This window comes from Planococcus citri, chromosome 3, assembly GCF_950023065.1.
Source record: "Planococcus citri chromosome 3, ihPlaCitr1.1, whole genome shotgun sequence".
Lineage (NCBI taxonomy): Eukaryota > Metazoa > Arthropoda > Insecta > Hemiptera > Pseudococcidae > Planococcus > Planococcus citri.
In genome coordinates this window covers 16742529-16756271 of record NC_088679.1, presented here as the reverse complement: position 1 = coordinate 16756271, position 13743 = coordinate 16742529, and the positions used below count along the sequence as shown (strand labels likewise).

Genomic DNA, 13743 nt, shown 5'->3' with positions numbered 1-13743 from the left:
ACGCAGTGATGCTAAATTTTGGGCATTATTGACAAATACAAAAAATCGAGAAAAATAGCCAAAAACTTGGAAAATTTTTTCAGTTTTTAAAAATTTGCAATAATGACCAAAAAATTGGCACCGATGTACATATTTCAAAATAATTCCCGAATTTTTGAAATTATATCTTTCGGTGTTTTGGCTTAATTAATTTGAAATATTTGAGAAGAAAAAGTTTTCAAAAGATCGAAAAAATTTACCCAAAATTAAACGATTAGCAAATTATCTTCAGCTCAGTAGAACCTCAAAAGTGGTCTTGGATTGTAATGGCAATGACCTAGGTCAACATGGAATCTCAAACTTCATCTCTAATTTCTTCCAAAACAGGTTGAGTGGTGGCTGGAGCGAAAAAACACGATTTTTTCAAATATGCCTTCTCATGAGTGCTCAAGACTCATATTTCTTCCTACAGGCACAGGACCACCTCTGAAGCCATTTTTTGAGTGATCTCCTACTCAAAATGAAAATGTACACTGAATTTGCTCAAAATCCTCCAACATTTTTTTTTTCGTGCTCCAGAGAGGAAGAGGTAAAAATGCTGATCTAGGAAAAAATTAGACTAATTGAATGAATATTGGTCATCCAAGTAGGTGTGATTTTATTAATTGTTTGCCATTCTTTCATCGAATCAGTGATTCATCGTGAATCAAATCAGACTAGTCAATAATTTCTATTCCTTCAATAACAAGTTTAGGCAAAACTTCTGCCTCCTCATAATGGAAAATTTCAAGGAACATGTAATTCAGACGAAGTTTTTTTATTAGCATACCTACCTACCCACCTATTATCTACACATAGGTACCTATTAATTTGGAAAAACAAAGTCAAGTTGAACGTCCTTAATTTTTATTACTCTAGTTGATTCGAGTTTGAGTTTGGTAAACATTATTTTGTAAATTTTCATGTACAAAATAATAGAAGTACAACGTGTAAGTGAAACAGATTTAGATATGTAATTAATGAGCAACTAAGGAAGCCAAAATAGACACGTAACTGTAAAAGTTAATTGCTCGTATTTTTAAGAAATATGACCTTAATAATTTGGGAAATTCCTTCTTGCGAATTCAATTCTGAGAGTTGTGCGATCGACTTATTGTTTCATGCTTTGTAATCAGGCGCAGACTGGGTCAGTGTGGGGAGGGGGGCTGGCGAATGCATCGAATGGGGCCCTCAAAATGTTATTCCTTTCTCCTTAAGAATCTTTCTCGTCCTGTTTTCTCTCAAATTCAGATACTTGAATGCGAGTTGTGCAATTGATTTTAGTTTTCGTCTTTTTATTCAATTTTACAAAAATTAGTCGATCATGACAAGAACAAAACTTGATGTGTTTTAGAGGGGATGGAGGGGGGGGGGGCTAAAAATTTGCCATGAGAAAAAAATACCTACCTACCAATTTTGCCAAATAAAATAAAAAGTTTTCAAAGTGAAATAAAAGATTGAGATTACGATTTTGCCAATTAATAAATGGAATTTTTTTGGTTTAGAAAAAAAGTAGAAATTGACTCGAGCAAAGCGAGGGCAAAATTCGTTCAAAATTCGTATTTCGAGAATTAAGAAAACAATATTTTTAAAAAATTTGTTCACCTTTTTAGCTCAAAATTTTAGAAATTTTAATTTTGTAAATGAAAAGCAAACATGATCGAGCGAAGTGAGGGCAAAAAAGCTAGTTTTGAGAAGTAAAAAAAACAATATTTTTTCAAGTTAAAAGTGTGTTTCTTCGATTTAAAGTACGTTTCTTGAAATAAAATTTAAATACGTAATTGATTTCTATAAAAGTTCTGTTTCAATTTGAAAAAAAATAACACAGAAATCCAAGCGAAGTGGTGAGGAAAAATTTCTAAAATTCGTATTTTGAGAGGTACACAATTTTAGAATTTCTATGTACATTGAATAAAAATTTCGATTTTGAAATAACAGAAAAAGCAAACTGGCCTGAATGAAGCGAGGGCAAAAGCTTGTGAAAATTCATGTTTAGCCCCGGGGGGCCCTTGGTATCTGGGGGCCCCTTTCGATCGTCACGTAATATCATGGGCCAGTCTGTCCCCGTTTGTAATGTTTTGTGATGAACAGTTTCTCTTTTTACCAAAGAAGTGGAAAAAGAGAAAAAAATGATCAATGAAAATAATTTTTTTTTGCCAGAAACACTTTTTTTTAGTCGATTCGTTCGCGAACGAGTCACTTGTACGAATCGATTCGTTCGCGAACGAGTCACTTGTACGAATCGATTCGTTCGCGAACGAGTCACTTGTACGAATCGATTCGTTCGCGAACGAGTCACTTGTACGAATCGATTCGTTCGCGAACGAGTCACTTGTACGAATCGATTCGTTCGCGAACGAGTCACTTGTACGAATCGATTCGTTCGCGAACGAGTCACTTGTACGAATCGATTCGTTCGCGAACGAGTCACTTGTACGAATCGATTCGTTCGCGAACGAGTCACTTGTACGAATCGATTCGTTCGCGAACGAGTCACTTGTACGAATCGATTCGTTCGCGAACGAGTCACTTGTACGAATCGATTCGTTCGCGAACGAGTCACTTGTACGAATCGATTCGTTCGCGAACGAGTCACTTGTACGAATCGATTCGTTCGCGAACGAGTTATACGAATCGATTCGTTCGTGAATGATTCATCAAAAATTGAGTAAATAAATCAATTCGTTCGCGAACGAGTCACTGTTTGTGAACGATTCACCAAATATAAATTGAATAGATCGAGTCGTTCGCGAATGATTCACGAACATAATTAAATGAATAAATTGAGTAAATGAATCGATTCGGTCGAAAACGAGTCACTTATACGAATTCATTCGTTCGCGAACGAGTCACTCAACAATCGATCAATTCGTTCGTCAATTCGTTCGCGAATGATTTACCAAAAATAAATTGAGTAAATCGAGTCGTTCGCGAATGATTCACAAAAAATTTAATTCAATGAATCGAGCCATGCGCGAATGATTCACCAACAATATTCGTTCGCGAATGATTCACTAGCAATTGATCAATTCGTTCGTGAATGATTTACCGAAAATTCCATCACCATTGCTATGATGTTGGACTTTCACCATGATCCAAACTCATACCAATCGATTCGTTCGCGAACGAGTCACTTGTACGAATCGATTCGTTCGCGAACGAGTCACTTGTACGAATCGATTCGTTTGCGAACGAGTCACTTGTACGAATCGATTCGTTCGCGAACGAGTCACTTATACGAATCGATTCGTTCGCGAACAAGTCACTTATACGAATCGATTCGTTCGCGAACGAGTCACTTATACGAATCAATTCGTTCGCGAATGATTCATCTACAAATCAATCGAATGATTCACCAAGAAGTCAATCAATTTATTTACTAAATCCCCAATCGTTCGTAAATGATTCGATTCGATTGTAAACAGATCAACTGCTGTAAAAATGTTTCAAAAAAAGTGAATCAATTCGTTCGTAAAAAATTTTTATTTAAAGAAAAGTCGGTCTTCTCACGTTAAATGCTTGAGTGTTTTTTTTTAAAGAATGAGTTCTAATAAGAATTTATGTAATTTCAGGCTTACATATGTATGAAGGATATTAATATCAAGATGAAATGCCACTCAACTCGATGCTATGCTCGGTACTTGCTAAAAGAATGGAAATTTCATTCGGTAAGTACGAATTTTTAAATTCATTTTTATTGTAGCTTAAATCTCCACTTGTAAAATTACTGATGATATTTATATTCAATCAGTGCATAGTGCCTGTGACATTATTTAGAACTTCTGGAACTATCAACAAAATGAGACTGATTTAGAAGACTAATGGGAAAAGCAAGATACCCTCTTCCCTATTCCTTCCTCTCTTTCGAATTTCTCAAGTTAGAAAAGTTGGATCTGGGTCAAAAAAAAAAGGTCAAAAGCAATAATGACCTGTTTTTGAGTAAGCTAATCGTATCTTTTACCTTTTTTTCTTCCTCTTTTATCCACCAATGCCAACGATCAACATAATATAGTTGGAAAAATATGACTCATCACAATTTCCCCATTCGCCTTGTAATGAAAATTACTTACTGAATTTTCTTCACCGCGCAATTAAATTATACGGCGACTAAAAATTCGTAGAAAAAAGCGCATGAAAATCTCGACTCATCAATCCTTCTCTAGATATAATTCCTACGATCGAAGCTTCGGAGCGTAAAAATAATCGTCGTGAACGATTAATAACGACTGACGACATTAATGATAAGATGCAACCCCGACGACTAAATACTATTTTGTATTTATTAATTGCTATACCCATACTCTTATCAAGTACCGTGTCACTTTGATTTTTCTTTTGTTTTTATCACCATTAAACACGAGTAAGTATAATGTGCATACAAGTTGAGCAGACAAAATGCTCTTGTAAGACCTTGCTTGTAATAGGTATATAAATTAATTAGCACTTTTCACGCAACACGAACCTCGATCGCGTTCGCGTTAAAAAAGAGCAATTTTCAGGCACCGAGATCAGAATAAGAAGATAGGAAAATTGAAAGTATTTCACGTGACCTTGAAAACATCCAAAAATATAATACGTATCTCGAAAAAAATATTAATTATATTTTCTATAAATAGGTATTAAATACAGTAGGTAGGTAAGGGAGAGGAAACTGGAAAAATGCATTAATTTTCGACGTATGATGCGATGGTGTGCTTATTTGTCAGGTACGCTGGAGAAGAATTTTTCCAAAATTTCACGTTTCGGATCATACTTGTCGAGTAATTCTTCCCATTCTTTGGCTCGGTTGTTCTTGGCGTAGTCCAAGTGCTTTTTCAGTTCTTTCTTTTGATCGGGCGAACAACCGTCACAGGCTGTTTTCACTAAGCTGGGTATGACATCTGGAAATTTAAAATGGCGTTTGTTAAATTGAGAGAAATTGTGATGAGGAAGGTGATGGGGATGGAGGGGGGAAGGTCTTTGAAGCATTATTCAGGAGATTCAACAATGTACTTATAAGTAAATATTTTTCTAGAATGATTTTTTATTCGAATGTGCTGTTTTCTGTATCTCTCCCTCTCCTCCTTTTTCAAGTCTACCTAACCATATGACTGAAATTTCCTAATATTGGGTACCATATTCTTTTGAATGAAAAAATTATAAAAAATCAAGTTAATGGACTAAACTTATCATTAAATCAGTCAAGAAACTCATCAGATGAGATTTGATTCGTTCAAAGAACGAGGAAAGGGCCGAAATTATTTTCAAGAAATATTCTAAATTGAATTCTGTAAGTATCTGTAAATTTTATTTATTTTCTAACAAATTACGAATTTTTTAAAAAATTTTATCTCTTTTTCATACCTAAAAAATGTCAAAATATTCGAATACCCAATCAAACTAATATCATAATAGTACCTATCTATTTTCCACCAATGCGAAGATGAAAATAAATCACTCTAAGTATCGAGCAGGGAACTTAAAATGAATGAATCGATAGATAGATCAGCATAATAATATTATTGAAAATATACAAAACAATCGAACTACTTACTCCTCATTTCCTTTGCTTCCGGCGTACACGGTCCTTGCTCCAGGAAACATTTATGATAAGCTTGGAACAATCGATCATTTTGTAATACTTCTTCGATATTTATATGGGCGAATTTCTTCAAAAAATCACCAATGGTTTTAATATCATCGTCGCCGGCGTACGAAACGGTCACAAAAACACCGAGTAACAAAACACTCGCCAACACGGGATTCATTTTCGATTCTGTTGCTGTTGTGGCACTTCTCTGCGATGACACGAACTGTAATAATTATATCGTCAAATGTTTTCCTCGCGTTATATAGAATTTTTTAACGGAAATTGGTCGCGAATAAACACCGCAATTACGTAGATTTAACCTTAAGAGAGTTCTTCATGTGAGACATGGTATTAAAAAAATGTACAATGTTCGTAAAGTTCGCATTTTGACGCGAACAAGCGTGTGTGGTTGTGTGTGTGTTGTGATTTTTTTGTATGTACATACGTATATCTAGCTGGGTAATCTTGATGAGTTGAAAACGAGAGTTTTATCGTGTTTTATTAATGGGTCGATTGTGTTAGCGATGTGAAGTTGGGCCTAATTTAATTTTTATGATGTTTTGGTGGAGAGAGGAAAATGATTGTGGGGGTTTGAAGAATTTTTATGGTGTGTAGAGGGAGGAGCTGTTACGAAAATTTGAGTATGTAAATGGCTCCAAAGATGGGTAAAGAGATGAGGAAAAATTTACGAAATCATTCCCATCGAAAATTTGAAATTTCACATTCTAAATCAGCAAATTTTATAGAGGGTATGGTTTTGTAGAAGAACTAGGTAAAGCAGACATTTTTACAGGTGGCTCGGTAGTATTTTAATTTTTTTCATTGTTTTTTTGGAGGGGGGGGGTCAAAGTTCTCTAAAATACAGTTTTTGAATGTGAAGTGACAAACGGATCCAATTCATCAGTATAATTCGCAGACAAATCGTATCTAAAAATAAAAAAATCCATATTTTTACACATTAATTTAAGGTGCACCGGGGGAAGTTGGAATTCGGGGTAAGTTAGAAAACTTGCTCTAGCGCCTAGAGGTTTATATCTGGCGAAGTGTCACTAAAGGTGACTTGAGGGTACTACCCCTACTTCATCACAGCATAAAAATTTTCGAGATTCAGTTTCATTTTAGATGTCTTTGGTTCAATTGTATTTTGTTGTTGTTTTGAACTTATTTTGAATTTGGTCTAAAATACAGACTTTCTATTTCTTAGTTTTTCGCATATAGCGGACGAACCGTGCGTCCTAGTGAAAATCTGATGAGAGTGATCTCAAAGAGAATTAAATTCTCTACTATTTTGTTCGTACGCAATTTTCCTAGGACGCTCGGTTTGTGATCTACGTCTCCGCAAAGTTTAGCCTGTTCTGACTTCCCCCAATTGGGGTAAGTCAGGACAGTTTATATTTTATTCCACTGAGCGAAAGCTACTGTGTCAATCGCGCTCAAATTTTAACCATAGGTTAAGAACCCTTATGGGAACCTACATAATAAATTTGATCCATATTGGTTCATTAGAAGGGGAGTAACAGCTGGTCAAAGTTGAAATTGCGAAAAATCATTCTGACTTGCCCCGGTGCACCTTATCCTTTTTGACCTTTTTTTTGGCTCATAAATGTCGAGAAAGATTTTTAGGTAACTGAGGAGTGAGGACTAGGTATACTCACCAGTTTTCTAAAAAAAAAAAAAAAAAATGCAGGGCTCCTACCTATACTGGGTTACTTTTTGAAGTATAACCATAAGGTAATTTTCAAATAACCACAATTCTTTTATTAAAAATGTTTACCCGGTTGGCAAAACAGCATTTTTTAGACAGTGCATCTGAATAGGGATATGACCACATATCAGTCAGAATGTATTTTCTGACTGCCAAAACGGAAATATCTGACTGTGGTTCTGAGTGTTCAGATCCACACTCAGATCTCCACTCAGTCTTCTGACGAGTCAGCGCCATCTTGGAATATCAAAAAAATATTTGTTTCTGATTGGTTGATTGTAGTCAGACTGCAAATCTGACTGTCAAAACGGCAATTTCTGACTGCAGAAATGAGTAGTCAGATATCACCAGAAATGTGCCAATCGGGTAAAAATTTGGTATTTCTGAATTCTGGATATTAAGTATGCACGAGTAATACATAACATTCTCGGTAACGATATGCCTACTGAGGCCCTGGTTGACTGATGTGGTCATAAGTTGTAATGTGGGAAAGCGTCCGTTGTTGGTTCGCAAGTACATTGCAACCTATCATGTAATTAGCCACCAAAATTAAGGCTTATGATTTCCCTAAGTCTTAAGGAGGCCCGTACTGTACCTCTAGGCCCAGTCTGGATACTTATGAGGATGCAATTTGTCCGTACAACTAGGCCCGTTCGAATTCCAAGGAGAGGGCGTAATATCTGACCATACCCGCAGGCCCATTCAGATATTGGAATGAGTGCGATAAGTACATACCACAGGGCCCATTCAAACCACAAGAGGTTGAGGAAGATATCCATCTGTACCAAGTGTGGCCTGTTCAGATATGTAACTGAGAAAAGGAGAACCAGCAGCAACTATACCTGTACCAGCACGCCTGTGTATAGGTAAGCAAAGTCCAGAGAGAGAAGGAATAAAGGCAACGCGCCTGTACAACTACACAGGTACCTATCACGAGGCCCGCAAGTAGTCGAATGGGTGTGAGAGAGAAGAGAGAAGCAAGAGAGAAAGAGCGCGAGAACGAAAAGGTATACCGTAAGCGGGTGATATTTGGCAGGTTTTTCTGGGGGTTTTCAACTTTGACGCGCTGTGTAGGTTGTATAATTGAAGATAACATAGGCAAATATATGCTTAAAATGATCGTCTATGTTAGTAGAGTAGAATGGGGATGCCAACTTACCCCCAGAGTTGACGGTATTAGCGTGCGGAGACTTCGCGCAAAAACTGCCAAATTAGACGGCGATGGGGATATTTGGCACTACATGATAATCTGGTGTAATCTGGTGGGTCACGGTGGGTAATTTGGCATTTTCAACACGAAAATCACACGTTTTCAACTAAAAAACCAACTACAGCGAGTGTTGGTACCAATATAACTTCAACTTCATGTATACCATTAGAAAGAGGATAAAATTCTGCGTATGAAAATGTAACGCTCGCCAATGCAACTTTTCACCAGTTTGGTCAGTAGAGGTAACTTTCCAAGGTGACTTTTTGAATAACAATTAACATCATTTCAAAATTTTACTCTCAATTTCCTTAAAATGCATCTCTAAAAGCGGTATTCGTTCTAAATTATCATTTGTGGACTTGGGAAGCCTAGACTGTGTGATAGCACTCTGCTGGGTGTTAATCAGTCCCACAGTATGCAATAATATTGCTCCGTATGAGAGACTGCCAAATTACCCCCGGACTGCCAAATATCACCCGCTTACGGTAAAATAATAATAGGGATGATGCTTGCTTTGACACCAAATCATTTTTAAAACCCCATAAATCCGGACTTAAGGGGTTTTAAAAATGACTAGCATCGATTTAGTGGGAAAATGAGCCTCACCAAAAGTAGTTCGATGGTCATCCAATAGAGCTCCCCATATCTTATCAGAATCGTAAAAAAAGTGAAAAACGCAAAATCTGTGACTTATGAGGTTTTAGAGAGGCCCGATTCACTTATTGTTGTAGCGTGTTTTTCAGCAGAAATTTTTTTCTGTAGTGCAGAAATTTTTTTCTGTAGTGCAGAAAATGTAACAACCTGAAAAGTTGCTTCAATTTATGTCCATGAATTGGAGTTGAAGTATAAAATGCCAATTAAACTGCTCTTTTAGGCGTTTTTATTGGCAGAAGGGCAGATTTTCACCCAACTGGGAGTATTAGTGGCTGTATAGACAATAGGTACTTATTTTATTCCAGAAGAAAGACATAAATTCATCAATTCATCATGTTCTTAGTCAGTCTTAAGTACAGTGGAAATCACTGATAATGAGATCGGTTAGTACGAGATTTTGGATACAACGAGCAAAATGCTTGAGCATTCCCGGAGTCTCCTGCAAATCTTTGAAGTTGAATTCCTTCAAAGTTTCACCAAATGAAGTTGAAAAGCAAAATGTTATGTAGGTACATACGTTACTAGGGGGCTGAGCCCCCTGGCCGCAACCCCCACACTCGTTCCTCGGGCTTCGCTCTTGGAACTCGCTCTTGAGGGCTACGCCCCCAAACCCCCCTTCGCTCACCCTTTTCTCTCTTAGAACTCACCTTTTCAAAGTTGCCCTCAACTCCTTTTCCATACAAATTATTACTAAGCAGAATTAAGAATTAAACAGAGATATATTATACTCGGCTGAGAATAGAAGCATAAATTGGATTTTTTGTTTACTATTTGATGACAAATAAAAGGCCTAGCAAATGGGAAATATTCGGCTGAAACATGAAAGCTCAAAGTTAATATTGTTCAAAATAATTCAATTTTGATTTTTAATTTTTCATGCTTAAACTAAAAAATTTTCAATTCAAAATGTTTTATAACATATCTACAATTGTAAGGAAGATTTTGAAACAAAAATAAGCAAAATCGGTTCAGTTTTCATAAATTTAGAGGAGGGGGCCCAAAAATTGGTTTTTGGGCCATATCTCCCCTTGTATGGGACCAAATCGGTTCAAAATTTTGGAATTCGGTTCAAAATGCAATTTGAAAGAAAACATATTTCCAAAAAATTTTTATGTTGATTTTAGCCCTCTTTTCTCTAAATTTGGGGCCCTTAAATTCAAAATTTTGGCTTCGCTATATTTTTCGCATCAAGTACTCGTTGAGAGCTTTCTATTTTTAAAAAAAATAGCTTCCTAGGTATAATTGGGGCCAAATGAGAGCCTGCTGAACTTTTTTTGCTTGTAGCTTTATACTATAGATGATATGTACCTTTATTTCAACATACTGAGTCAATTGAAGGCACTTTCAAGCTGTTTTGGAGCCTCAAGCAATATTTTGGAAATTCCTGATTTTTAAAAAACAGCAATAATCTATAAACTGTGCAAATGAACTTCATTACGAATAAACGTGATTAGTGTTTGTTAATGACCTATTTGACCAATTGCACCTCATTTTTTCAAAAATATATTTTTCCAGCGATTTCATGATTAAAATTTTGAAAAATTCACCGCAATGTTGTTTGACGAAAAATCTGAATTCTGCAGCTTATGCTCTATTTTTGACATAGAGGGTTAATTGAAAATGATTTAAGACCACTTTAGATCCTCTAGAAATTTTTAAAAAAATTTTAATTTACCCAAAAAATGTCATAAAATCTGTCGATATGAACTTTAACGCCTGTAAACGTTTTCAGTTCAGCCCACGTTAGTGATCCACTTGATCGATTACACCCCAATTATCAAAAATCAGTTTCTGTTGGTTCAAAACCGTACGTTCGATACGTTTTTTAAATTTTCCAGGATGAATTTGCTGGAGAAGTACGTGGTTCTCAACCAACAGAAACCAGTTTCGACAAAAAAAAAATGGTGTCTTATGGGTCAAAATAGTTCACTATCAAGCCCCAGAATCCATTACGCGTGCTAAGTTCATTTGACCAATTTTTATAACACTTTTTGAAAATCAGAAATATCTAAAAATAGTACAACTGGAAGCTCCAGAACAACTTGAAACCATCTCCATTCTCCAGTCAATCCAGCGTGTTGAAATTAGAAAATAAAGTAAAGATTGAATTTTCCAACTTCGTTGGGTGAAAGTTTATGGAAATTTCAACTTTCAAAAAATCTGTCGAAGACTCCAGAAGTGCTCAAAACCAGTTTGAAACCCTTTTCAATCGATTTCAGTGATCGAAATTTGGAGTGGGCAAATTAATTATGGGGCGGCGCTTTCCTCGTAACTTATTGCCTCAGATTCTTCAATTTCAAATATGGGCAACTTTACCAATCGTTTTTCGCTTACGTCTGTAAACGATATATGTAGGTACCTACGTCAGAATTCACCTTCAAATTCAAGGAAATTTGAATTTTCGAAAGTGTTGCGGATTTTATTTAAAAATAAGTTTACTTTTTTTGATAACATTTTAACAATAATGTTTCAGTTTTTATAGGCTATTCAAATTTTAGCTATCACGATTTTCCCCAAAGTGCCCCTTCTTTAAAGACCCATATCTTCCCTTCAGGAGCACCTTCGAAGCCAACATTTTCAGAATAACTATCAATTGAAATTTTCTAGCAACCTTGTAGTTGAGTGAAATATGCAGTGCATCCATTGATAAAAATAGCGTTACCTGCGATAATAATTCATTTTGAGTTTTCATTTAATTGCACCCAGCCAAATACGTACATATTATAAGTATTACGTCAACAAAAACGAAATCATTAAATTCGTACACGTACCAAGATAATTATTTTTTCGGCGAGTTGAAATTAAATTTTTACTCACTATGTATGTAGCAGTGGATAAAAAAACAAACGGAAATTAGCACATTTTTCCTAATTTGTAAACTAATGTACATCATTTTCCCCAGTTTTCTATGAAAATTACTTACTTATACGATCGTTACATTATAATTATTTTATCGCGGAAGGCGTTTTTTTTTACCATTTCAACGAATAAAATCCCCTGATTTTTACGTCTCGCATCGCCTCCTTTGACCCGTAATAATTTTGTTTAAAATAAAAATCACATCAACTATTTGGGTAGGGAAGTTTTTGAAAATTTTATTACCTACGTGGTTAATGAAGTGTACATCATCGTATAGGTATTAGGTACATAGGTAGGAATTATAGTCGTATTTTTACAGCTTGATTACGATGATTTATTCATAAACTCTATCATCTTCGGTTTGAATTTGTTGTCTGGGTCGAATTTTTCGAAAATTTTGTGAAAATCTGAAGGTCTGTTGGTCAGCATGAAACGCATCACTGTTCGCACAAGTTCCTTTTGTTTTTCGGTACAGGTCGCGCAGGTGGTTTGAATCACTTCGGTAATGGCGACTGCGAAATTAAAATTAAAAGATAGATAAGGATCAGAGATGTAGTTATAGTAGTTATTCGCACGTGTAGCACGTACCACGAGTTGTTAGTATTTGATAATTGAATTAATTTTGGAATTATTATTAATGATCATTAGTGAGTAATTTCATCAAAAAATACTAAAAAGCTGAGGTAAAATTGTGTGATTTTTTTAAATTCGGTGTATGACGACTTCCTTTGAATTTTCCATTGATGAGGAGTTGAGATAGAATTGTGGGCATGTCGGTGGCTTTCTAGGACATTAATTTTTTGCATGATGAGACATGAAAATCTGAGAGAGATGTACAATTTATTTCACCAAAATTTAAATTTCCAGTCCTTTAATTATTTCGAGCTTTGGATATCTTCTTACTCCCCATGTTCAGTTTTTTAAATATTACAAATTTATTAATTTTTCAAAGGTTTTTTCTGATGAAAGCCAGACCAAAATGGAAGACAAGCCATTTTTCTGTTCAGCAGAATTGTTCCTGAAGAATTGAGGTCGATAATGGGAAAATTTTTGAAAGTGAAGACACTGTTAATAAAACAGTAGAAAAAAAATGAAAAATATCGCGTACGAAAGGGAAAAAGTGAGAACGTCGTTTTGAGTTTGGAAAAAATTGGACTGCAATGTCGAGAATGAAATTTTGATTTTAAAAATTGGGGACAGAAATTGGAATAAATCAACTTGGTATTCCAATTGAAGGTTTATTTTGAGCTTGAATTATTTTCCAACTTCAGAAATCTGTAAAAATTGGAAAATAAAAGTTTTTATTTTGTGTGATTTTGAATAAAATTGGTAGAGCGGGAAAACAACGTAAAAAAGCAGGAGCAAAAAGGAAAAAATTGGCACATAAATTTTTTCTTCGGGAATGTGTTCGGATGGACCCTCTGAACCACCAAAAAAAAGCCGACTCTCCTACTCCTGGAGGAAAATTTTTTAGGGGGCTGAAACCGGTTCCGATTCACGTTTTTTGCGATTTACTCCGTAAATATTAGGTTTTTGAGAAAAACTACCATGACAAAAAATGTTCCCCTTCAAATTCTCGACAATTTGATACTACGCTCGATACCCATTCCTCAAGGGGGGGTGTCCAAAAAAAGGGGTGGAAAGAGTAGGTGTTTCAAAAAAGGTCAGTCCAATAAATTGATCAAAATTACCACTTAAGATCATTCGTTTTCGCTCAATTTTTTTTTA

At 35.5% G+C, this 13743-nt stretch overlaps 1 protein-coding gene and 1 long non-coding RNA gene across 3 annotated transcripts in view; one reads left to right on the top strand and one right to left on the bottom strand.

Annotated features, from left to right (window-relative positions):
• The window catches only part of LOC135841876 (uncharacterized), a 214071-nt gene that overhangs the window by 91519 nt on the left and 108809 nt on the right, over window positions 1-13743 (top strand). Inside the window, exon 4 of one of the 2 annotated variants that reach the window (XR_010558009.1) lies at window positions 3591-3686. This is a non-coding gene — a long non-coding RNA (uncharacterized LOC135841876). Of the gene's footprint in view, window positions 1-3590; window positions 3717-13743 lie in introns of those variants that run through there. The other variant, XR_010558008.1, reaches the window with a different exon arrangement.
• LOC135841873 (ejaculatory bulb-specific protein 3-like) lies at window positions 4600-5834 on the bottom strand. Its single transcript, XM_065359078.1, has 2 exons — window positions 5552-5834; window positions 4600-4898 (listed from the first exon to the last, which is right to left on the bottom strand). The coding sequence occupies exons 1-2, from the start codon at window positions 5763-5765 to the stop codon at window positions 4714-4716; spliced, it is 399 nt and encodes a 132-aa protein (XP_065215150.1). The 5' UTR covers window positions 5766-5834; the 3' UTR covers window positions 4600-4713.